The following is a 26,144-nucleotide window of genomic DNA, read 5'->3' as shown; positions in this document are numbered from 1 at the left end:
TAGCTTCGTGACTCATTTGCGTTAAGTATGCATATGTCAAGCCTAAACCTATGTGCAACACAACTTTCGGGAATGTTGATTTTATTGTATGGATGACATCATCTGGGAACCCCAAAACTGATGCGAGCGTGTGATTGAGAAAAGAGTCAAAACCACTGCTTGCAGTGCATTGTGCACAAAATTAAAGTTTAACATTGAAATGCACTTCAATCTACGGCATATATGTGCTCATTTTACAGCTGAACTGTACATGTACGATTTACAGTATGGTCCAAAACTTTCTTTTTTTTTGAAAACGACCAGAAGTTGATGCACGCACGGATGTCATCCATATAATCAAATCAACACGGTCTTACTTGACTACAGGGTCAAACAAGTGAAGCTAAATTGTATAGTCATAAACTGTGTATTCATCAAGAAGACAATGATGTCTAATACCTGCCACCATTCACTGTGTTCTTGCACTCATTACCAATCCCTGATACTGCACTGTTTGATGATAATTCACTTTACAACTGCATAAAACCATCTCTACACCTACTGTTTCTTACCTATCAGGCGTTGATTTGCCCAAATATTGGCAGCTTGGAAAAAGCACTTTATACATAAAAATCAAAGAGCGATATACTGGAGAAGTGTTTAGCAGACAAGCAAATTATTTTTTATTACAGTCTGCAAATATATTTTACTACAAGCCAAGGCACAGCTCGTTTCAAAAGCACTTGTTTCATTGGGTTTACATTTCGTTCTTCCAACTGCGTCTTCTTCACAGCTTGGCTTTACCAGGCTTGTCGTCTGATTCCGCAGGAATGGGCTTCAACTGCTCAGCATCCCTAGAACAATCCAAAGAAATTAACTCTATCATATCTTGAAATGGTATATTTTCCTACTTTTAATCAATCATTAAGCCATGTTGACTTGATTATATGTATGACATCCGTGCGAGCATCAATTTTCTGGCACGTCCAAGGAAAGAAAAGTTTCCGAAAATCGTACAAAACAGTTGTAAAATGAGTAGAAATATGCAGTAAAATATACAAAAAGGCCGGAACACGGATACTAATGTCATAGAATGTAAATTATAAAGTCAAAGAGCAATATGTGATAGAAAAAACACTGAAAAATCTCTTTTTTTTGGATCAAACATATTTCTTTATTTCCATGCTCACATAGGTTTAAGGGCTCCCATAGGATGTCATCCATATAATCAAATCAATATGACCTTACAAAGTGAATAGTGCCACCGAGAAAGTAAGGGGTATTGTGGGAATTATAAAGTAATGGGATGGCTATTACAGACAAGGATTCTCATGGCAACAACCACCACAGAATAAATTACTAGCACTTACCTAGTGAAATGATGTTGGGACCTGGGGAAGTATGTTTTGTATTGATGATGCAAAATCATCAATTTATTTTCTGAAAGTTTGTCTTACCAGTTTTGAAGGATGTGCTGAGCTGCACGGATAGCCAGTGCGGAGCTGGTGAGGGTGGGGTTACATGCGGTGGCGGTAGGGATGACACCATTTCCGCCCAGAAACAGGTTGTCAAACCCCCACACTTTGCTGTATTCGTTCACGACAGAGGAGGTTGTGTCTTTACCCATACGCACCGATCCCTGGGCAATGCAAGTTAATGGTTAGATGCGTTTGAATTGTCCTATCAATTACCTAGACTTGGAAATGGGAGCATTAGCATATTTAGGCCACAGCAAGTAAATTTTATGGATGACATCAGCGCGCTCATTAACTTTCACCTGATTTCAGGAAAAAAAACCCAACTTTTTCTTCTTTCGGGATGTTCAGATTGACCAAAAGAGGCAAAGTTGTGTTGTACTCTAATAAACATACCTGTAGAAGTGGCACTAGGGAGGTAGCCATGACTATAGTTGCAGAATTGAAACTTTGATAGTTGTAAGAGTGCTGTCAATATGGAAGCCATGAATGTAGTTATGAGCTTGGCAAGTAATACCAGTGTACCACACAGTAGTATAACTTTTACTACACTAGTTCACTTCAGAATCGTTAATACAGTAATGAATGGCTTATTACTTGTAATGCCACGTTTTGTGACTTCATATCGTGTTACGACGTTTATGGTGTCTATTTTGAAAATTTAATCATCTTGGTTTGTTTTTACCCATCTTGTTTTTTTCCCGCTATCTCATTATTTTTGCACTCTGCATAGGATGCCATCCATACTATTTACTTGCTGTGGCCTTACTACAAAAGTCGAACTCAGTGTATCATCGGCATATGTTCGTGACCGAACATAAAGTTCATGTCAGATCAAGCTTCAGTTACTAGCTGTGGGTGACGGTGCCTCATGTGGCTATTCAAGACAATGCCAGCATGGAAATGTCTGGAACGCTTTTAAGCTTAACTTTACCTTTTACTAATAGACTTTGCCGTAGCATTAAATGCTAACACCATGCAAAACTAAGCAAAGCCTACAGCACAGACTTCAATTGCATTTTTACTGTCAGATGCAGGGAGAGTCCCATAGGCATGAACTGCGGCGGTGAGATCGGGAGAAACCCGCCCAAAGCTCCGGCAGCCCGCAGCATGTCATTCATCATGGCGTGCTGCTGGTCACGTTCTTCCTGCGTAAATGGAAGTATAAAGCTAATCGTGGATGTAAGTAAAGCCGAATCTAAAGTAAATAATATTATGGTGATACTGATGACATAGATATAATCCGAACAGATATAGATGTATAGTAAGGGAAAGTGATATCGAATCATATAAACTTTATACCTTGGTGATCCATCGAGACCTAAGAACATATCTTAAAAAAAGATAATACGACTATACAGTTCTGTATTGCTTAGTACATACTTGGGTACGAATCCTGTAGTGAAAAGTGACCTGCGGCATGTCATGGCGGTCAATGATGTCGTCCCTGAAGGTCATCATGTTTTCAGGATGGGGCTTGTTCATCTTGCCGAACCAGCGCAGGTCCACGATGAGCCGGCCGTCCACGTTAGGATTGAAGCCCTTGTAGGAGAAGGCACCCTTGTGGATCTGGCAGTGCCAAGGTCGGTCATCCGAAACAGGGATCCACACCTATACCAAAACGTCAAATAAAACGGACTTACTTTTTTAATGTTATGAAAGATTCATTCTTAAGATAACCTTGGTGATTTGGGGTTCCCGGCATGCCCAGCTTTAGAATCTGAACAAAGAATTTTTTAGTAGTATGTCGCCTGAGATCCTCGGAAACTCAAACGACCGAAAAATCCAACATGCTCATTTCCAGAAAGATTCAACGAGTTAGATGATTTCATAACATTCTTTTTAACCTTACGAATGTACTCCAGGGCATATATGTAGCATTATTATTTCTCGATCAACTTTTGAATAAATCAGTAGATGATTTTTCTTTCGAAGGAAACAAAGCTCTTTGATGCTACAACTCACCTGGGGATCGGGATCGTTACTGTAGATTGGAATGGGGTCCTGCAGGTTTTTCTCTTCGTCTGTAGGTGTTGAGATGGAGTCGAGGATGTCCTGTAGCAGTACCACCTGGCAGAAGGCTAAGGGCTGTTCACACAGGTAGCGGCCCAGGGCGCGAGGGCGGATGTTTGACCTGTAAAGCAGCTGTAGGAGCATTTAACAAATTGACATTAATGGTTGTCAGGATGAAAGCATTGCCAGGACGTTCTTTAAACATCCATTTTGTGCAAATGACGTTCTTGACAAAAAGAGATCTTACCTGGGGCGTCAGGACCGTTCCAGCACAAACCACGTACAATTTTGCCCTGATCTTGAGCGGCGCCTCGTTTAATTTTGCCAGATTCCTGACCATAGCATACTGCACGCTGCTGCCGTCATTGACCAGCTCGACACACTGGTGCTGCTCCTGAGGACGAAATAAAACATTTGTAAACTAGAAAGGCCGACATTTGCTAATGAGCAAATACAGCATATTTCAATCTATCTCCATCCCAAATGACAATACAAAAATGTGCTGTTCCATGTCAGCCTTTTGCAGAAATTGACCTATCCCAAAACAGCCCCTCTCTCCAAACTGGATTTTTAAAAAGTTGCCTCCACCTGAATACAAGTATGGACTCTTCTGGTACACCCCTTTGTATGCAAGATGCACTGGTCTACGGGAGTCATTTTCTATTCCTATTTCTAAGGCTACCCATATACCAACTTTCAGATCAGTTGACTTTTTCATGGCACAGAAACCCCAAATATACATTTTGGTCAAAATATGGCCAGAAATCCAAGTAATGTGTGAATGGATTCCTGTGGGTACTAACTGTGCCTCATGCCAAGTTTCAGGTCATTTAGTCTTTTAAGCCAGGCATAGGACTATTAGGAGCCAAAAGTATACATTTTAGTCTAAAAAAAACCTCCAAAATACCAAGTGATGTATGCCGGGAGTGAAAATGAAGCCTACCAGGTTGCTGAATTTCAAGTTGTTCCAAGGTCTACTTTCGGAGATACTCGTGTTCTTTAGGTGCGCGGAAAAGAAGAAACTGAGCAAAAACAATGTTTCCTTCCGTGAAGGTAAACATAATTATAACAATAATTTGAAAAGGACGGAAGGCGGATAAATCGGGTTTAACTGTAGCTACTGTAGTTCGATTTAAAGCTATACGTTACCAGTATCTGGAACTTCTCGTCAGGCATGTCCAACAGCGGGCCAAGAATAGTGCTGGCCGAGCTCCACGTGACGAATTCCGGCTTGTCCTTGCGACGTTCGCAGGCAAGTGGGAGGTTTTGCACGCCGTAGCCAACGGGCAGGTCACCCTCATACTCACCCTCTATGATTCCGACCACAAAGTAGTATTGGAAACAGTGTCCAAAGTAGCTTGAGCTATTGAATCACCTGAAGGGCTAACGTGTACGTACGTATGGTTGCATTCTTAACGGCAATACTTCGAAGAAGAAGATAGGAAATTTTCCAGTTTAATCATAACTGGTAATAAAATATAATAAAACTTTGTAACTTTTCCTAAAATTTACTTGGTAACAATTGTACAAAGTTTGAAAAGAAATCAACTTTTCGTTTCGTTTTCAGTCTGCCATGTACCTAACTGAATTACCTCACTCCGGGGGACCCACCGGTGGCCAGCATGTTGTTGTTTACAAACAGGAGGGTCTAATTCCGAGTGGAATTTCTAATTCAGTGGACCTTGTGCAGCTTGTTTTTGCAAAGTTCACAAACACCATGCAGGAATGTGAAATAATGATGCAAGTATACTAAAAAGTTGTTGTATAGGCTAGTCACATTATGGTTTTGTTCTGGAGAATATTTGAATTTTGGGGCCCAAATCTGACGTAGTATATCTTTAATGTGTTGGGAGGGTGTGATTAAAACTGAAAATGATAATATTATGCACTCGCCCTAGCGGCTTCCCTTGGTACTACAGTGTAACTTGGTTTTACTATCCCCCCCAGTCTGGATTGGATTAAGCAGTTGTGGATAGAGTTAAATCCTTCCCGGGCCTGATGGCGCATATGGCGGCGCCCATCCCCGTTTCAGTAGCCCTGGGTCACACAACTTTGTGCAATCACTATAGCAGGGGGCTAGTCAGTGGTAGTGGTGGGTGTTTAACTTCCATACACTTTTCCGAATGCTGAGTGCTAAGCAGAGAAAGCAGCATGTAGCTGGAGATTATGATTAAAGAATAGTGTTAAATTCCTGCTGAATTGTTAAGAACTGACCGCACACTGGACTCTTGAAGAGCTTCATACTAAATATTGCATTTCCTCCAGTGCAATTATCACCAGGGTGAGGTAACAGGACTAGTCTACTTATAAAATATAGGCAAGGGTCGGGGGGAGGGGCGTGGTAGTTGTCACATGATTTACAATGGGTTCATAACAGACAGTAAAGTTTTATTGTTACCCTGAGATGCTCTCCTGGGGTTTTGGACAGCTGGGCCCCGCTGTCGATCATAAGGACGCTCAGGTTCTGAGAATTCTCAATCAACTCACGGGCGAAGGTAGAGCCTACTGGCCCGGTCCCGACGATCAGTACGTCCGTCTGAATGTTTTGAGCATATCGTTGGTGGCCAATTGTCAACACCATGATGGCGATTACCGATGACTGAAAAAAAGTAAAACGATTAAAATTGGTATGTGAACACCCCAACTGCCCCCTCCACATTTCGTGTTATTGTGGGTAGATTCTTTGTTACCTGTTCGGTTTTCGGTATTGAAAACAGTCAAGTAACTGTTTTGGATTGGGTGGGGGTGGGGTCTTTTCAGGCTCTTTTCAGAGTCACGTCCTTCCCCACATGTGCACAATTAGAAGGATCCTCAGGGGAAATAAAGAACTCGATCGCTGCAATGTTTGCCCTGCTTTTAAGTTTCAACTTATGGTAAATTAGACAAAATAATCTTGATTCAAGCATAACTATTGATTTCTTGTGGAATTAGAATACCTGCTTCTGGAAGTGGGTGGAATTGATTGTGGAGTTAAATCCGCTTTAAGCATGAATGACAGCTTAAGTCAAGCATAGGCTATCTCATCAGCCATATGTATATACATATATATTGCTTTAGATCATCTCTAAGCAGATGTTCGGAGGCATCGGCTATAAGTAGTAGCAAGAAGTAGTTTAGAGTCATTCTACCCTGATGATGGTGTCTGATAGACATCAAAACGTTGGAAGTAAGTACTCCCTGGTTGTGCCTAAAGAACCTTACTATATGAGTGTATAATGAATTTGCAAAATAAGCAATGCCTCCCAAGAAAACGATTGTAAGTAGAGAGTTAAGGCCACACCAATTTGATTTGTTGTTTCTTGGATTTCCCGACCCTATTTTTTCCGATTAAAAAAAAATTCAAATCAAAGGTCACACCTCACGTTGACAAAATTTCACTGCCTCTCCTTTCTCAAATTAACTATGGGCCTTGAATTCCAGTAGCTGTACGTGCCTATTTTGCACAGTACATTTATCATTTTTCTTTAAACTTTGAACTTTGCTAGCAGGGATCCCCTTAATGTTGAAATGTTGTTATTTCACGATGGTCAAATTTGGCCCCAAAGTCTCCATTCGAACGTAGGGTATCGGGTTACCGGGGCTGCCCCGCGCGCTCCGGGGAACCTGGCAGTAACTGGAACATCTTCCAACAGATCATGGTAGTTAGAAAAGAAACCCCTCGCATGTGCCTCATTGATATTGAATAAAAACTGTCAGTGTGTACACGTCAAATCTTACCGTGTACGTGTGCTGCACAGTTTTGTCGCAATGTTTTCTAAAATGTGCCTAACTGGTTGATTTAGAAAGGGTGTTTGTTGGACAAAAAAAAAACAAAACAAATACCATATTTAGATTGGTCCTAAATTTGACTGAGAATTCAAATCTTATATATCATATAGGTAATATGCTGGCCAAATAACGGTTTATATTTGTGAAAATGTTTGTTTTTCTGTTGACGCAAGGCACCTGGGAAAATGAGGGCGTTTTCTGCGTGTTTACTGTAACAACCTGCGGATGTCCGCAGGTGACCTCCAATAGAACGCCCGTTCTCTCGATCACGTCAGCGTTCTGTTCGATTACGTCAGATGGAACATGATTCGTGTTCCAAATCCCCACATAGAAGTCTGGAAATTTTGGGGCCAAATTTTACCATCGTTTTTCTGTTGTGAAACTTGAGTAAGTCCCTCGATCTCTCCTTCCCACGACTTTTTGCAAAAGTTTTTTTTCTATTTTTTTTTCTCGACCGACCGACCCCATTTTTTTCTAAAAAAAAAAAAATTCCGAGAAACTACAAATAAAATTTGTATGGCCTAAAGCAGCCTTCACACTTCAGAACACCAGACCTAACAACACAAAGGGAATCATGGACTGCCTCACGCACTGCCTTTGAATTATATCCACATTGCGTGAATAGTAAGCAAGCAGTCCTTTTGAACTTCATAAATCACGTGGACAATGCATGCTGGTGTTTTTTTTTCCAATTTTTTTTGACCGACCGACCCTATTTCTTTCTGAAAAAACAAATTCGAGAAACTACAAATAAAATTTGTGTGGCCTAAGGCAGCCTTCACACTTCAGAACACCAGACCTAACAACACAAAGGGAATCATGGACTGCCTCACGCACTGCCTTTGAATTATATCAACATTGCGTGAATAGTAAGCAAGCAGTCTTTTTGAACTTCATTAATCACTTGGACAATGCATGCTGGTGTAACAAGACAGTGGTCTATTAGCACGGTCACGTCCGGCAAAATACCGCTCTTTTCGGTCTTGAATTAGGAAGCAAATACGACGTATAAACTTGCAAAAACAAATAGGATCACCTGGGTGAAGTGAGGAAAGCCTTGTAAGGTGCGTTTTGCAAGCCACAAGTCAGGTGGCGCCAACCAATCGCCCTAATACCCCTATTACATTTGGCGATAATCGATCGGACGACGAGTCTGCGGCGATAGCCCGAGCCCCGCTTATGATAATAACTTTATTGCAGAACAATTGTACAAGGTACAAAGTATGGTTTATATGTGGCATGGACGGTTTTCAGGCAAAAAATACGCGCAACCCTCTGTCGATCTTGAATATTGTTAATCTTCCATCTATACGTCCGAAGATCGTAGATAATGTGACATGGGTATAATAGCAGTTCCTGGCTGCGAAGGGAGAGTACAAGGCTAACAAGAATCTAAAGCTTTAAGAAAGCTCAAACGCTACAGTTCTATACACGTCTATAGTCAAATAAGAGAATGAACCGATTCTTGTAGGGCTAATTCTCCTAACGGGGATGCAAACTGTAATTTCGTGGTTGGCTAACTCTGACATATTTGTCAGTTTACTGGACATTACTATTGTCAAAAGTAAGGTTAGAAGAGTTCCATTTGAGCAAAATGCTCTAGCAGCTGAAAATAGCGAAGAAGCCAAATATGAACTTAAAGAAAGGGTTAAACTCGCATAGCGACTATAGTGCTACTGTAGTTACAATAAAGGTTAGTAGCAAAAAGCTGTAATCCTTATGCCCTGTACGTAAGAAAGACAGTGAGTTGAAACGCAGTTTAGGACTCTGCACATAGTACGCAATTTACTTGGCAAGGAACAATCCTGTATGGGAGTCCCATTCTGGACTGTTTTCCGGCCAATAATATAATAATATTATACACCTGATCACTTGTGCAATACATGTGTAATATATGCATGATAACATCTGTGCAATAATTAGTCACGTATACAATTGAATTGTTGAAAGGCTGATGCATACCACTTTTTTTCAACCTTGCGCCCTACGGATCTTTGTTTATCTGATTAAGGGGTCGACCTAGGTTTTATTTTAACCTTCATCTTGCATTCGTGTTTGAAACTTGTTCTTTTTTTTTGTTTTTGTGCGAAATATAGATGATGTTGTACACGAGGCTAAAAGAAGAAACCGGACTAAACTGTGCTGGAATACAAATGGGTCGTAGCACAGGGCATCGAATGCCCGCTAAGGTTGACGTGTAGTAGGTTGGAGACCTGACCAAGGAACCAACATGCTGTAAAAGATGGCAATCCATATTTCCTACTGAAACCCTGGCCTGGGAAAATATCTGGAGATGGTTAAGCACACAGGCCTGTAAAGACACTAAGTTAGCAGAGTTAAACTACAAACTATTACACCGGATATTACCATGTGCGCACAATCTGCACAAATGGGGTATCAAAGATGAAACTGGACATATATATGATGCAACATGTACCCTTTGTAGCAATGGAAGCATAGAAGATTATGAACATATGTTCTTTAAATGTGAAAGACTGTGTAATTTCTGGGAATTAGTTAACACATATGTACCCTTGCCCAACATAAAAATTACTTTTCAGGAGGTTTTATTTGGAAAAATTGATCATTTAATAACTGCTAAAGACCAAAGAAAAATAGAACCTTTACTGTTACTGTGGCTAAATGGACAATCTTTAAAACTTGGATCTGGCATAGAAAAGACCCACACCTGTGCATAACTAACCTCTTTAATGTCTAAAAAGGACTTCGAAGAACGGATATACAATAGTAGACTGACAGCCAATGTAGATTGATTGTACAAATTTACTATTGATATTTTGGCATGAACCCCACCTATTGTTAGACTACTCCATGTTTGATCATAGTGTAATAACAGACTGTACATATTTACTGGTTTCCCAGTATTTTGACAAATGTACTACATGTATTTGTCTTTCCTGACTGTTTCAATGCCCATGTACTACATGTTAAGTTACACATGTTATTCGTCCAGACACACCAGTATATGTTATCCCTCCATGTGCAATAGTACTTGACTGTACAAACACTAGTCTTAGTGGTTGACAAATGTACCATTGTTACCTCCATGAAATGTCATGGAGGTTATATTTTACCCTGCGTTTGTGTGTGTGTCTGTCTGTCTGTCAACAAGATAACTCAAGAACGGCTGGATGGATTACTTTCATACTTGGTGTGTTGGTGGGGTGTGATGAAAGCTAGAAATGATTAGATTTTGGGCCCCCTAGCGGCTTCCCTTGGTACTGCAGCGCAACTTCCGGTTTTGCTATCTCGTGTTCTGAACAAGCTATGGTCATGATTTTAGAGTGTTTGATAGCTCTTGTGCTCAGGAATAAGCAAAAAAAAGTTTGGGCCCCCTAGCGGCTAGTTTGGGGATAGCAGGGGCATTTTTGTCCAAAACTTCTGAAGACGATAACTCAAGAAGGGAACAACGGATTTTCATGATTTTTGGTTTGTAGGTACCTTAGACAATGTTGTACAAAGTGAAATACCAATTATGCATAATAGGAGCACATTTGCATAATTAATGAGAATATTCTATCATAGCAGTTTTTTCTATGTATCTCCTGTCCCAGATGTGATATGGTCTTGACATTTGTGTGGTAGATAGCTTTCAGTGTCATGACAAGTTTCAGCCTCCTAACATTTAATTTGGGAACTGCAGGGGCATTTTTGTCAAGACATTCCAAAGAGGATAAATGCAGAAAGGATTGACGGATTGGCATCATATTAGACATGCGGGTACCTTAGACAAAGATGTTCATAATGATATACATGTTATGCAAATGAGAAGTTGATTTGCATAATTAATGAGGAAATTGTATAATTCCGTTGTTTTCAATAAGTGGACTTTAATAAATGTAACAGATGTTAATTATGATGGGTGGAATATAAGCAGATACCAAATATGGTAATGAGGAACTTATTTGCATAATTTATGTAAAAATTGCAAAACTGCTTTATGATTAATAATGGGAATTTTATAATCGTGACATGTGTACATTAGTCAATGCTGAACAACGCCATGCATAAATTATGTTAATTTGTTAGTCAATTGCATGAAATGTACAAAAGCTCTAAATTTTCATGGAGGTATGAGGTCGCCGAACTCTAGTTGTTGTTGTTTTTAAAAATAAAAATAAAAAAAAAAGGTTGGAGGCCTGTATGGCCGCGTTTAGAAATTACTCAGAAAAGCGGCAAAGACCGGTCATGTGGAGCGGCAGGCACCTAAACAAAGCCTGCTTGCTGTGACGTAAGATGAACTGCGACCCTTAGCTGTAGTAGACATGTTTTGGTAGCTAGGGAAATAATAACTCGACGAGGGCAAGCTCAAGCTAAGGCCACAACCCGCCGTACGTGCAATTTGTCCGTACGTTTTTTTGGGAGGCCACGTCCGCCACGTATTTCTAAAAACGTTTAGGCTGTACAGGGCAGGCGCGTCGCCCGTACGGGGGGTCAAATCCGCTGCCCGATGGTACACAGAGTTTTGCCTGCATGCAACGGTCTTCGGCGTTTTTGCTCACTCAAAATCCGTGGGATTCCCTACGAGTTCGTACGAGGGCGGTACTTACGTCTTAAGCCCCCTTTACACGAGAGCACGAATGAGCCGGAATGCCGTCGGAATAAAAATTATGTTCTATTCCTGGCAATTCTTAGTGTGTTCTAACTGCATTCCAGCTATTCGTGCCCGTTCTTTTTGGCTTATCCGAAAGTTTTTGACAAGGTGTCAAAGTGCTTTCGAAGTGGAGAAATATCGAATGACATTAATTTTAGATTCTAAGTGTATTCTAATTATTCCTACTGCAGTCTGACCGCATTCTGTGACATTCCAACATTATTCAAAACGTGCTCATCTTATGCGATGGAGAATCGAAACGGCAAGCCATCTCGAATCCTGCCCGAATATGGCCGAAAGAATATCTGGAATATAGCCGGAATGTCTAGAATACACTACGAATGCACAGGAATAGAAAAGAGTTTTCATTCTGACGGCAGGCATTCTGTCTCGTTCCTTCTCGTGTGAAGGGGATTTAAGGCCCATTAGAATTTCCACCCGAAGGGCCCCGAATGTGGCACGAATTTTGCAAATAATTCATTCAGGCTGGTTCTGCTTGATTCCTGCTGATTCGGTTTTAGTGTGAAGGCCCTATTACGGAAGATTACCCTCGTTTTGGCACGTAGACACAGCTCGTATTTGCACGTGCGGTGGGTTGTGCCCTTAGCTTAATGCAGAGACCTTGACGTCTCGGCCTCCTCTAACAATGCCTCTAATATCGCCCAATTACTTTGCCGAGTTCATATTAGAATGTGAAATTATGAATGACATCCTTGTTTGCTAAATGCAAGCCAGCGGTCAAATCCCGCTGAAAAAGTGCAAGGCTTGCGCTGCAAGTAGAACAGAGGTTACGAAGAAGACCGTTGGGATATGAGAGAGACTCAGTAGAGTATGTAAACGTCTGAAGCTTGTACTACTTGTATTTTAAACTTGAAAGGAGAGGGGTATGTGTTTTTGATGAGGCAATGGTTTTTTGTAAGTCCGTGTTGAAATCGATGGGGACCGGCGCAAGTCCCAAGATAGCCCTGGGAGGAGGCTGGTGAAGGAGGCTTCCCCGAGCAATAAAATATACTAGTAGTACAGACGGAGACGGACGAAAACAAGTAGAGTCTTCAACTCACCGCTGTAGCGTTAAGATGTGTAGAAGACCTCGTGCTAGAAGTATTTGGTTGCTGGAAGTTCCTTGAGGCTGGTTGAAGTTTTGAATGAACAAACCAGACGAAATGGACTCCTTATAGGGCAGATGCACCCGACGCTACACGTTCACGGCGGTTGGTGATTGGCGCTTTTCAAGACAAAAGCGGTACTGTTGTACATCTATTCGTATAGACAGAGTGGTTATTCATGTGCATCTTCGTTGATGTTCACATGATCACTGTATGATGGAATGTGTCTGTCACTTGGACTCACTGTGTACAGAACAGACTCGGCAAAGGCCGTAGTCTTTGAAGAGAGGTCAACGAGCAAGAAACGACAGAGGTCCATTGGTTTATTGACAGGACTCCTTGTAGGCATGACTACACAACGTCCTACAGAGAGGCAACGCTATAATGATTAATAACTTGTCCTTTATGAGTCAGGTATAAGTCAGGACTCAATATCGCTCTTGTCATTCTACAAGCACGGAGTACTGACCAGCTGAACAACATTCACCACTATATGGTCCATGAGATACAGAGCTACTTTGTTCATAATGTGTCAACATTCTTTGCAGTTAAGGATGGACTTAGCGGCAACTTGCCTTGGAACTCGATGTTTGTTGGGGTCGGGGGCTGCTAGTACCTTACTGCAAAGTAATTGTTAGGCAATTATTTCGTAATACTTGAAAGTCGTATTTTAATTTGAAACTATTATTACAATTATAATTTCATCAATAAACCACTGTTTTAACATGCTGTTCACAAAGTTTGCTATTTGTAAGATTCATAATGATTGTAATGTCCTCGTAATTCAGGCTGCCAGAAGGACTGTTATGCGTAAATAAAGTAGTCTACATGTAATAAAGGCATGCATTCTAATAAAACTAAATTAAATGCTATCAAATCGCAGATCTAATTAATGTAGCTATGAAAGTGACATTGTAACTGATTCCATCTATTTAGATTAACTTGACATTTAGACTTCATGGTGCTAGTGTCCAAATCCACAAAATAAGCAGTTCTGTTTAAAAGAAGCCAGCGAGCGGAGAACGACAGAGATTCATTGGTTCATTGACAGGACTCTTTGCATCCATGACTACAAAACGTCCTACAGAGAGGCAACGCATATAATGATTAATAACTTGTCCTTTATGAGTCAGGTATAAGTCAGGACTCAATATTGCTCTTGTCATTCTACAAGCACGGACTACCGACAATAGCTGAACAGTGGTCACCACTATATGGTCCATGAGATACAGAGCTACTTTGTTCATAAGGTGTCAACATTCCTTGCAGTTAAGGATGTACTTAGCGACAACTTGATAAGCTTTGAGTATATTGGGCATCCGTCCGTAATATTTAACCAAGCAGAAAAACAAATATTTCTTTCCTGTTTTTTTTTTTTTGAGCTTTTAGCCACTGTGTTCACATGACGTAAATATAAGGTAGCGTCTGTTCGACCTTTTGTGTCACATGGCGTGATTCGAAGGAAACCTTAGCACCAACTTAAAGAATTGACCAGGTATGTGGCCTTTTTGTGGTATGAGTAAATGGAAATTTGTTGTATAGTGGAAGACTCTCGTCTCGAAGAAACTCGTCAGGCCAGTGTGCACGATTTTTGTGTAAGTCCTTGTTTATGATTCACAATCTTTGAACTTATGTTTGCTCATCCATTCCGGTAAAAGATAGATCGTGTTTGAAGTGAAATGAATTATTCATATGTTCAGTAAATGTAGCAATTCCATGATTGTCACAACATGCTTTTATATGTTGTCAGAAACCTAAATATTCTGAACCAAGTGGCCTGATGAAATAACGAAGTTCAGGACATGCGCGCAGACAAATGATGTTTTCCGGACACTCAAACGTTTATCCCCTAAATTAATTCGTTAACATGTTATTATAGCAAACTGGTGAGTGCAGCACCCAAAGTTGACAAGATAATTTAACCACAGGATTTTGTATGTTCAGAATACATCAGAATGTACAAGGCCCTGCAGTGTGGCGATAAGGACATTGAATAGACGGTATTTATCCTGTCCTTTGTGATTAACCGGTTGCTTAATCATAATGCCACAAAGAAGCTAATCAATAAAACCATCTATAGCCACCCTACTTGCCCTAGAAGTTGCGAAACTAACAGAGACCCTTTAATCAAAGCCATATATATATATATAAACTCAGCAGAAAAAGTTTGAAATAGTTCGGTTGATCATATTTCCAATTTCAATGTATTATATACCAATAGGAAGCTTGACAATGTGTGATTTCCTTTCCAATGGTATCAAACTCATTATCATTGTATGTAAACTCATGGAACAAGCACCAGGCCTTCTTACGTGAGTTGGTCACCAAAAAAAGTGCCTAAATATCCCTGCTTCGTTTCATCACTGTATCGTCCGCTTGGTGTGGCCGCGGATGACAAAGATTCAAACAATCCTTTTTTCACGTAATCTTAATTTGGTATACAGAACATCCAAATTTATTTTAGCACATCTGATGAGAGTATTTTTTAGTGTAAATTCATAGAACGAGCACCAGGCCTGCTTACGTACAGTGGGTTGCAAAAATAAAGTGCCGAAATTACCCTACTAAAATCAAAGACTCCATTCAGTTCATTTTCTTCCGTCGGTATTGACTTGTGAAAGAAGGCAAGTTGAATAAACAGGACATGTCAATCAAAGCCACTGTTATTATTTATTCAAGCAAACAATTTGAACCAAGTGATGTTCAATCTAGTGATAACCATAAGCTATAGGAGGGCTATTTCATCCTAAGACTGAGTCTGTACTCCAGCATAACATGCTTCCTGGAGGTTTTCTGCAATGGTCCTTGCTTTGCGTGGACGGGTGTTGTAATAGCCTTTAGTCCAATATTGAATAGGTAGGATATTGCGACTGGATGGAGGATGGTTTCCCTATATCTCACCACTTTGAGGTACCGGTTGCCTGGAATGATGACAAGTCTTGTTTTCCTACGACGGTTATACCGCCCCACACCATGACGCTGCCTCCACCACCAAACACTGAAAGTTACTCTTGCCGTGTCAGCGTGCGGTTCTCCTTGCCGCCTCCATGCTTTGATTTGGCCATCCAACTGCCAAAAAAAGCAGGTACATTCTACTCAAATGTGCTAAAACAAACTTGTATGTTCTGTATACCAAACGTGACGCGAAAAAAGGACTGATTGAATCCCTGACACATGCGCCAATACCAACTGGACAATACAGCATTGAACACATAAAGGGAAAATGGGGCACTTTTTTTGGTGACTCACTAAGGCTTAGGTCACAATTTGAAAAAGGGGCCCTGCCGGGCAATTCACGGGCTGTTTTTTGGCACTTTCGGGCGTGACCCCTGCGTTGCCCTGTGGGACACCTCGCGGCTGCCGGGGTATTTTGAGGCCCGGCCGGGACCCTGGTTCAATTTAAGTCTGAGTTAAAATGAACCAGGGACCCGCTCGTACAACCACCCCGCGACCTAATCGTGACAACACCGAGAGGGACCCCTCCGGTTGCCGGCAGTCTGTCGGAATAAATTCGTTACGTCAAAGACCAGGTTTACGGAATAAAAGTGTGTAATTCGTAACACCGGGTCAAATATGTGACGTCACAGATCACGTGAAAGGACAAAAGCCGTGAACTTACACGTATCACACAGTTCTCGTATTACAGTGGAGTTAAGTGCATAGCGCTATACCAAGGGAAAGGAGAAGACCAGGGGAAGCAGCCCTTAGCCCACTAGGCAGGCGGAAGAATTCAGCAACAGAAACTTCTGCAGACAAGGGCTGAACAGAGGGGGATAGGACAACACACCACGCAACAGACCACATAATAGGCTGCATCACTGAGAAGCAGGACGAACAGGTAGCCTCCTTCATAGAAAGCTTCTATGTTTTTTTACGATATTACAACCCCAGACTATAGAAACAAGCTGAAGAAAGATGTTTGGCTGAAGAAGGACGTTTCCTCTGCAATTGGCCGACGGAACGCCAAACTTGCAGTCATTCGGACCCATTAGCCATTTTTTTTTTCGTTTTACAAATATAAAAATATAGGCCTCAACAGTTTGGCAAGTCATCCGCCGACATTAAAAATTCCAATAACATGTTTATTTAGTTTAGTTTAGAAACGTAACAGTGCCGCACGTCAGTGCGAGTGCGAGGAAAAGTTGGCGAAAAAAACCGTGCCGCAGTGAACGGACCCCGACGTACCGCACCAGTACTCCAAGTTCAATGATGTACTACCTTAAGTGAATGCAGGCAATGCTTGTTTTTATACCCCTTAAAGAGTGCCCACCAGGAGCCTGCCTGGTTCCCTGCCGTTGTTCGCAGGGCATGCGGCAGGGACCCTACAACTGCCCCACCGGGCTGTGAGAGACAAACGTTACCCTGTCGGACCCCGCAGGGGTGACTACAGGACACCGTCAGAACATCTGATGGGTGTCTGCCGGAGACGAACCTAGGAAGGCGGAAATTTTTTAAAGAAAAATGACGGGGTGCCCGCCGGAACACTCCGGGACCCCCATGGGGCAGCGCGAAGGCAACGCTTGATTGTGACCACGACAGCCGGTAAACAGCCGGTGTCCGCCCGACTTCAGAGCCCGGCCGGGGCTACATCCCTGACGGGCACCGGGCCAATTGTGACCCTAGCCTAAGCAGACCTGGTGCTCGTTTCACGAGTTTACAATTATGATTAGTTTGATACCATTGAAAAGAAAAACACACAAGGTTTCTATTAATCTATAATACTTTGATAGATTGATAAAGAAACATAAGATATAGGATCAATCAAAGTTAATATTTCCACCTTTTTTGTGCCGAGTTTATATATGTATATATATATATATATATATATGTGTGTGCCTGTACTTGCTTCTTATATTATTGTATAAGTTATATGACGACACCGCAATTTGGAAATGATAAACAAACGATCGCCACCACCCATTAACGATGCCAACTTTCACGCAGCTGCCCATAATAGCGTAATTATAATAGCAAAATTTTCAGAAATGACTTATAGAACAGATCATCTTTTTGACTTTTTTCAGGCAGCTTTCGTCATCCAAGTCCGAATTAACAAAATTCGACTCATTTCAAGCATGCCTAATAGAAGCTATTTATTTACTATGAGAAAAAAATCTTTGCTAGTGATATTTTTTTCAGATATCGCTAGCACAGAAGATTGAATCTATACAGTACACCCGTTGTTGTTAGTCTAGCTCTGAGCGTCCTTCTATTTGCTTCCCAACGCAAGACCGAAAAGAACAGTGTTTCCCGAAAGTGACTATGATATAGACCACCGTAACGACACAACCACCGCCATGTTCCAAATGATTTCTACTATTTCTGACTATTCACGCCATGTCCCTAATGATTTCTACTATTTCTGACTATTCACACCATGTTCCAAATGATTTCTACTATTTCTGACTATTCACGCCATGTTCCAAATGATTTCTACTATTTCTGACTATTCACGACATGTTCCAAATTATTTTTACTATTTCTGACTATTCACACCATGTTCCAAATGATTTCTACTATTTCTGACTATTCACACCATGTTCCAAATGATTTCTACTATTTCCTACTATTCACGCCATGTTCAAAATAATTTCTACTATTTCTGACTATTCACGCCATGTTTCAAATGATTTCTACTATTTCTAACTATTCACGCCATGTTCCAAATTATTTCTACTATTTCTTGCTATTCACACCATGTTCCAAATGATTTCTATTATGTCTTACTATTCACGCAACGCTCATATAATTGAAAGGCAGTGAGATTAGTCAGACACTCGGTCGCGCCATTAATGGATTTCAATGATAAAGCGTCATGTGTTGATATAGTCGAAGTAACGTGTTCATTAGTTTAAAGACTAAAAAAAGTGAGGACCTGATCTGATATTACAGTTAAACGTTTAAAAAAATCACAGAAATAATCAAAGAAACAGATACATGTTTAACACTAGATGTGAATTTATGAAAATTTATGCCTGTGTACAGTGAGATTACAGTGGATAGAGAAGATAGTGATAGGAAGTAATAGTTAACCGATGGGAGTGGCCGAGTTTCTGTGTATAGCACCAGGCAGGCATCAACAACACGAGGTCATCAATATTGTCAAGGCATTCCCGGGCAAGGATTGGTCAGTTATCACATGACACAATTCTAGTCCCAGAAGACGGGCTCATGCGAATAGCACCCATCCTTTTGAGGCCGATAACGGCGCAGTTTTCTTGATATCAACACACTTTTTCCCCTCATTTGCATGAAATAAAAGCACACTTTTTTCATAGCCAAATACTATGTGGATATAGCAACAGAAGATGGGGGATTCTCATTGGCTGAGGGGAAGTAGCCATTGGCTAAGAAATGTTATGGCTACCTGGCACCTCGGCGACCTCGGACCTAAAAATGCCGAATGTTAATTCACAATGATTATCCTTCTACTGACGTCTCAGTGGTTCTGTTTGGATGCTTAACTCACATTCACACTGATCATCGTCCTACTGACTTACCACTGGTCCCGTCCCTGCTGCTGAACTCACATTCACACTGACTATCCTCCTACTGACTTACCACTGGTCCTGTCCCTGGTGCTGAACTCACATTCACACTGATTATCCTCCTACTGACTTACCACTGGTCCTGTCCCTGGTGCTGAACTCACATTCACACTGATTATCCTCCTACTGACTTCACACTGGTCCTGTCCCTGGTGCTGAACTCACATTCACACTGATTATCCTCCTAAACACTTCACACTGGTCCTGACCCTGAACGCAACACTGATTATCCTCATACTAACTCCACACTGGTCCTGTCCCTGGTGCTGAACTCGCATTTACACTGATTATCCTCCTACGTACTTCACACTGGTCCTGTCCCTGGTGTTGAACTCACATTCACACTGATTATCCTCCTACTGACTTACAACTGGTCCCGTCCCTGAACTCACATTCACACTGATTATCCTCCTACTTACTTCACATTGGTCCTGTCCCTGGTGTTGAATTACATTCACACTGATTATCCTCCTACTGACTTACCAATGGTCCCGTCCCTGGTGTTGAACTCACATTCACACTGATTATCCTCCTACTGACTTACCACTGGTCCTTTCCCTGGTGCTGAACTCACATTCACACTGATTATCCTCCTACTTTCTTCAAACTGGTCCTTTCCCTGGTGCTGAACTCACATTCACACTGATTATCCTCCTACTTACTTCAAACTGGTCCTGTCCCTGGTGCTGAACTCACATTCACACCGATTATCCTCCTACTTACTTCAAACTGGTCCTGTCCCTGGTGCTGAACTCACATTCACACTGATTATCCTCCTACTTACTTCACACTGGTCCTGTCCCTGGTGTTGAACTCACATTCACACTGATTATCCTCCTACTGACTTACCACTGGTCCTTTCCCTGGTGCTGAACTCACATTCACACTGATTATCCTCCTACTGACTTACCACTGGTCCTTTCCCTGGTGCTGAACTCACATTCACACTGATTATCCTCCTACTTACTTCAAACTGGTCCTGTCCCTGGTGCTGAACTCACATTCACACCGATTATCCTCCTACTTACTTCAAACTGGTCCTGTCCCTGGTGCTGAACTCACATTCACACTGATTATCCTCCTACTAACTTCACACTGGTCCTGTCCCTGGTGTTGAACTCACATTCACACTGATTATCCTCCTACTGACTTACCACTGGTCCTTTCCCTGGTGCTGAACTCACATTCACACTGATTATCCTCCTACTTACTTCAAACTGGTCCTTTCCCTGGTGCTGAACTCACATTCACACTGATTATCCTCCTACTTACTTCAAACTGGTCCTGTCCCTGGTGCTGAACTCACATTCACACCGATTATCCTCCTACTTACTTCAAACTGGTCCTGTCCCTGGTGCTGAACTTACATTCACACCTTTTACCTCCTACAGACTTCACACTGGTCCTGTCCCTGGTGCTGATTTCTCATTCATACTGATTTTTCTCCCTCTAAGCTCACTTGGTAGAGGTTACATGTATTTACATACAGGTGTGGGTCTTTTCTATGCCTGATCTAAGTTTTAAAGATTGCACATTCAGCTACAGTCACTGTAAAGGTTCTTTTTTCTGGTCTTTAGAAGTTATTAAGTGATCAATATTTGAAAGTGAAATCTCCTGAAGATTACTTTTTGTCTTAGCCATAGGCAAATATGTGATTACTAATTCCCAGATGTTACAGTCAGTCTTTCACATCTAAAGAACATATGTTCATAATTTTCTATGCTTCCACTGCTACATAGAGTACATGTTGCATCATATATATGTCCAGTTTCGTCTTTGATACCCCATTGTCTTTAATACTCCCTTGTCTTAAATGTTGCATTGGTAATTGTATCAGGACAAAATCCGAGAAAGTTAAGATCAAGTTCACCTATGATAGGGGTAAAGCCTTATTTACGTAACTAATGACATATGATAAAGCAAAACAGTTCTAAGAAATCTATAAGATTATTTTATGATGGTATGAGGTCTGAACTCTTGTTCAGAACTATTTCGGATAGTTAGACATCAATTACCTTTTATATTTCAGACTTTAATGTAACGCTATGATGATTGTATAAATGATGAACTTCTAAGTTCAATTTCTGATAATATCAACTAATACATACTCATATATATATGTAAGCAGACCAATAGTTAAAATGTTGAGAGATTTCTCTCACACCACAGCGACATTTTACAATTGCCCTTGTGTTGAGGTCGTAGCAACATGACGAAGTGTACATTATGGTGGTCACGTAATTTCGTCAATATTTCGTCAATTTGTGACTTTGATTTTCTGTGCAGATGGGCACTTTGTTCGGAAGGAAGTGGGGACCGCCCGTTGATCCACCAGACGGAGGATGGGCGTGGATGGTCGCCCTGGCTGGTTTTGTTGTGAGCGCATGCTCGTACGGAGTGTTACGGTCCGTGGGAGTGTTCTTTGTGACTTGGCAGGACTACTTTTCTATGAAAGCCGCTGAAACTGGTCTCATACAGTCCATAATCACCGGCGTCCTGAACCTGGCAGGTAAAGAAAGAACAACCACTTACTTTTGGATTTGATTAAGTCATTTATTACACAAGTATCTGATTTATTTGACATTGTCTAAATATTACGTACATCCTAAATCCCTACCCCCCTTTTTTTGCCACTCCAAAGCACCAATCGCTGGAGCTCTGAGCAACAGGTTTGGGTGCAGAGTTGTGGTCATGGTTGGCGGAGTGATATCCTCAGCAGGATTCGTGCTCAGCCTGTGGGCCTCGTCACCCTTGCATCTCTACGTTACCGTTGGGTTTCTGACAGGTTGGTCTCAGTTATTACTAGGGAATGACTAAACTATTTTTAAATTTGGCAGAAAACGTTTGAAATGTTGAATTTGGTAGATCATATTTCTAATCTTTCTGCATCAATGTCAATGCATTACATATCAATTGAAATGTTGTGTAATTCCCTTTCCTATGGTATCAAACTTATTATGATTGTTAACTCATGAAACAAGCAACAGGTCTGCTTACATGATTTCGTCACCCAAAAAAGTGCCCAAATTTTTTTTCCCTGCTTCTTTTGAACACTGTATCGTCCTCTTGTTATTGGCGCGCGCGTGTGTCAGTGATTCAATAAATCCCTTTTTTTCGTCACGTATGCAGAACATACAAGTTTGCTTTAGCACATTTGAGAAGAGTATATCTGCCATTTTGGCGGTTGGATGTCCAAATTAAAGCATGTATGCGGCAAGCGTGTATGCGGTGAGCATTCGATTGAACACCCCTTGCCTTGATTAAAATTGTTTGCTGGAATAAAGAGTAACTGTGGCTTTGACTGTTTGTTCAACTTGCCTCCATTCACCAACTAGTCCAGTCAATACCAACGGAAGAAAAAGAACCGAATGGAGTGCTTGACTTTAGTAGGGGAATTTCCGTACCTTATTTTGTAATCCCTTGTACAAATTTACAATCATGAAATACTTTAATCAGATGTGCTGGAAATAAATTTGGATAATATCTATACCAAAAGTTACGTGAAAAAAATGATCGATTGAATCATTGTCACCCATGGCCACAACAATCGGACGGATACCACTGAAACAAAAATCATACAAGCTTTCTATGAACATATAAAACATTGAAATCGATGCCGAAACAACGGGAATATGATCAACCAAAGTTGATGTTTTAAACATTTTCTTCCGAGTTCATATTATATGTAACTGAACTTACAGATACAATCAAGGTTATTAAAGATAAATCGACTGAATACAGGCAATTGCTTTTTGATGTTTGGTTATATCCCATATTATAATGGATTTTTTAAAAATCTAAACTAATTCTGAAACGATATAAATATTAATTTAATGCCAAGCTATCCTGGCGATATTCCGATGTTTGAGATCTAGCACAAATATGCTAAGATGGGTTTGTTTTCGCTATCTGCAGGGTTTGGATACTCCCTGTCCGTGACCACTACCATGGCAACAATAGGACGATATTTTACCACTCACAGACTTCGCGCCAACAGTTTGGCGTCCATAGGTGGCAGCTTTGTATCTTTTGCGTTCCCTCCGTTGTTTCAGTACCTGATGGACGAGTACACCTGGAGGGGTGCTTTAGTTCTTATCGGAGGGATTGTTCTTCAGGTAGTGGGGTTTGGGGCATTGGTAAGACCCATTTTGCTGAAAGGTGACGCCAGGTTGCAAAAGAATCTAGGAAAGGTCCAACAACCTTCAGCACAAAGTAGCAGATTTTTAGAGAACAATACAGGGAAGTACTCTTTAACCAAAGTTATGGTGGACAAAATAGGTTCTGTCTTAGACATCAGGCTGCTGACAGAACCACGTTTTTCACTATTTTGTGTGGCTGTTTTTCTGTTCGGATTCGGTCGATTCGTTCCTAATATCTACATCGTTCCACGAGCTCGGGCTTTCGGTGTCGAAGAATATCCGTCAGCCTTTCTGCTGTCCATCCTCGCTATAGGAGATATCGTTGGCCGGGCGTTAGTAGGTCTTCTGCCGGAGTGGCCGACGTTTAGACGTGCGGATCAGTTCGCTATGAACATTTTCCTTATGGGAGTGGCCACCTTATTCGCGCCTCTTGCAAAAACCTACGTCACCATGGCAGTGTACAGTGCGTGCTATGGTTTACTCATGGGCGGTTGCGTGCCGCTCTTGTACACTGCTATTGCAGAAATCGGGGGAGCCAACAGGATGTCGAGTGCTCTTGGGATCATCATGTTCTTACGAGGGGCAGGGAACCTCGCAGGACCCCCTTTCTCGGGTTAGTTTTATTTCAGATTGACGATCAGATACGATATCGTTACCTAAGTAGTATACCGTTATTAAGAGCTTTTATCCCTGTCCCTTGCAATTGGCTACGCATGGTGGCTTATTGATGGTTCGATACATGCGGTTGCTTCGTGAAGTACATTTTTATTGCTAATTCATTTCTAATAACTGTCTAGTAAATCTTTGCTTGCTAGCAACTGACGCATATCATCTTGTTGGAGTCGACTATATGAAATGGTTGACTTGATTTTGTGCCTTATGTTGCCGTCATCATTGTATCGAACAGGGTGGCTACGGGACATCACAGGCACTTTCGACGCGACACTGTTGGAAGGCGGTGGCTGCTTGGTACTAGCCGGACTACTGCCGTTTGTACTTCACCTGCGCATGTTTCGACCCACGTCAACGGATAACAATGTTGGGGAACATGAAACAGACGGTACAAGGCTACCTGCTATCTCTACTATCTCTGCTTTCATTGCAGAGCGCGAGGAATCAAACACAGCATCTGTTCATAGCCATGAACCAACGTTGGCCATAAGAGAAACTGCCGTATGAACCGGAATGCAATGGAAAATTTGATCGAGAATAATTATAATATCTCAAATGCTATTCTTGTAAAATTGAATGTTTATTGAATAAAATATGTTACTATACCTTTTTGAGAAAATAGCAAAACACACCAAAATATACAATTGTGTCTTGTATTTGGTGTGTTTGTTTTTAGACCAAACGCCGAGAGAATATGAGAGCAAAGAACCTTGTTGCGCAGCAATATAGCTTTAAATTTTTTTGACCTAAAACCACATTAAAAACGTAAATATTTTTCAACTAATACTCAATATCTCCTAAAGCAATGATTATGAAACCCTACCTAAAATACGTTGCATGTACATGGCAATTGTGGAGTCCTTTCACTATGCTTGTAAGCAAAACAACCGTTCCAGTAGTTTGCTCTGACGTGGTGATGTTAATCTACTTAATTTCTCTCACCTGTAAACAATAGAAGAACATACTCGTAATCTAATAGTTGGTATGTGTCATTATTTTTTAGTTCCTGAATAGACTGGAAACGATGTTGGTGGGGTTAGAACCATCTAAACTTAGTGACGTAAGTATTCCGTGAAAAAATTATGAACTAGCCTGTGAAATTAAAAATTATATCTTTGGCGGTAATAACAAATAAATTTAACATGACACTTACGACATAATATTTTCTGATCGCCTTATTGCTGTGTTCACTTTTCTTATCATAACAGCGTAGGGGCTTCTTGTTTGTGTAAGGCTCGTTTAATGGGGCAGAAATAGTATCATAAATACAATATATACATTTTGGAATAGAATAGATATGAAATTTAGAATTGAACATGTGTTGTTGAAAATCGCTTATACGTTTTTAAAATGGGATATATCTATTTAAAAGCAGTCACATTAAATTCATATTTGTTTTGAAAATGGGATATATTTTTTAAAGCTGTCAAATTAGATTCACCTATGTTTTAAAAATGGGATATATTTTTTTAAAAGCAGTCAAATTAAATCCACATATGTTTTGAAAATTCAAGTTCAGTTAAGCCCCGATTTGAAATGTGGCGACTTCCAAACAGTGGTCGATTTGAAAGTGGTCGATTCAAAAGTGGTCGATTTGAAAATGGTCGATTTAAAAGTGGTCGATTTAAAAGTGATCGATCTAAAAGTGGCCACATATGTGCACGCGGAATAACTGTCAAATCTCGCACCAGAGTTTTTAGCCAAGATGACCCCAACACCGTTCAAAGTTCAAGCGGCCTGATCACCCCATGGCTGACATCGTTTCGAGCGAGTCATCTTTGTTGGTGAGTTGTGCACATCCTTGGTGAAATACGCCGATGCGTGCCGGG

General features: G+C 41.0%; 2 protein-coding genes across 2 annotated transcripts; one reads left to right on the top strand and one right to left on the bottom strand.

Annotated features, from left to right (window-relative positions):
- Nucleotides 1-766: 766 nt before the first annotated feature.
- On the bottom strand, nucleotides 767-6,048 carry LOC118407373 (pyranose 2-oxidase-like). The gene is made up of 8 exons (XM_035807841.1): nucleotides 5,866-6,048; nucleotides 4,617-4,775; nucleotides 3,715-3,861; nucleotides 3,420-3,599; nucleotides 2,838-3,065; nucleotides 2,480-2,602; nucleotides 1,437-1,618; nucleotides 767-833 (listed from the first exon to the last, which is right to left on the bottom strand). Exons 1-8 carry the CDS (start codon nucleotides 6,046-6,048, stop codon nucleotides 767-769), a joined length of 1,269 nt encoding a protein of 422 aa, XP_035663734.1.
- Nucleotides 6,049-21,790: 15,742 nt separating this feature from the next.
- On the top strand, nucleotides 21,791-24,261 carry LOC118407372 (monocarboxylate transporter 13-like). Its single transcript, XM_035807840.1, has 3 exons — nucleotides 21,791-22,013; nucleotides 22,146-22,289; nucleotides 23,420-24,261. Exons 1-3 carry the CDS (start codon nucleotides 21,791-21,793, stop codon nucleotides 24,259-24,261), a joined length of 1,209 nt encoding a protein of 402 aa, XP_035663733.1.
- The last annotated feature ends 1,883 nt before the right edge of the window (nucleotides 24,262-26,144 follow it).

This window comes from Branchiostoma floridae, unplaced genomic scaffold, assembly GCF_000003815.2.
Source record: "Branchiostoma floridae strain S238N-H82 unplaced genomic scaffold, Bfl_VNyyK Sc7u5tJ_1328, whole genome shotgun sequence".
Classification (NCBI taxonomy): Eukaryota; Metazoa; Chordata; class Leptocardii; order Amphioxiformes; family Branchiostomatidae; genus Branchiostoma; species Branchiostoma floridae.
This window is presented reverse-complemented; position numbering and strand designations above follow the sequence as displayed.

Bases quoted from the DNA above. Each gene is read 5' to 3' on its own strand.
- LOC118407373 (XM_035807841.1), bottom strand. From the start codon at position 6,048: ATGGTGTTGACAATTGGCCACCAACGATATGCTCAAAACATTCAGACG. The intron at 4,776-5,865 runs GTAACAATAAAA...GGAATCATAGAG, and splicing joins CCCCAGGAGAGCATCTCAGG to GGTGAGTATGAGGGTGACCT. The intron at 3,862-4,616 runs GTAACGTATAGC...TTTCGTCCTCAG, and splicing joins ACGAGAAGTTCCAGATACTG to GAGCAGCACCAGTGTGTCGA.
- LOC118407372 (XM_035807840.1), top strand. From the start codon at position 21,791: ATGGGCACTTTGTTCGGAAGGAAGTGGGGACCGCCCGTTGATCCACCA. The intron at 22,014-22,145 runs GTAAAGAAAGAA...GCCACTCCAAAG, and splicing joins CGGCGTCCTGAACCTGGCAG to CACCAATCGCTGGAGCTCTG. The intron at 22,290-23,419 runs GTTGGTCTCAGT...CGCTATCTGCAG, and splicing joins TACCGTTGGGTTTCTGACAG to GGTTTGGATACTCCCTGTCC.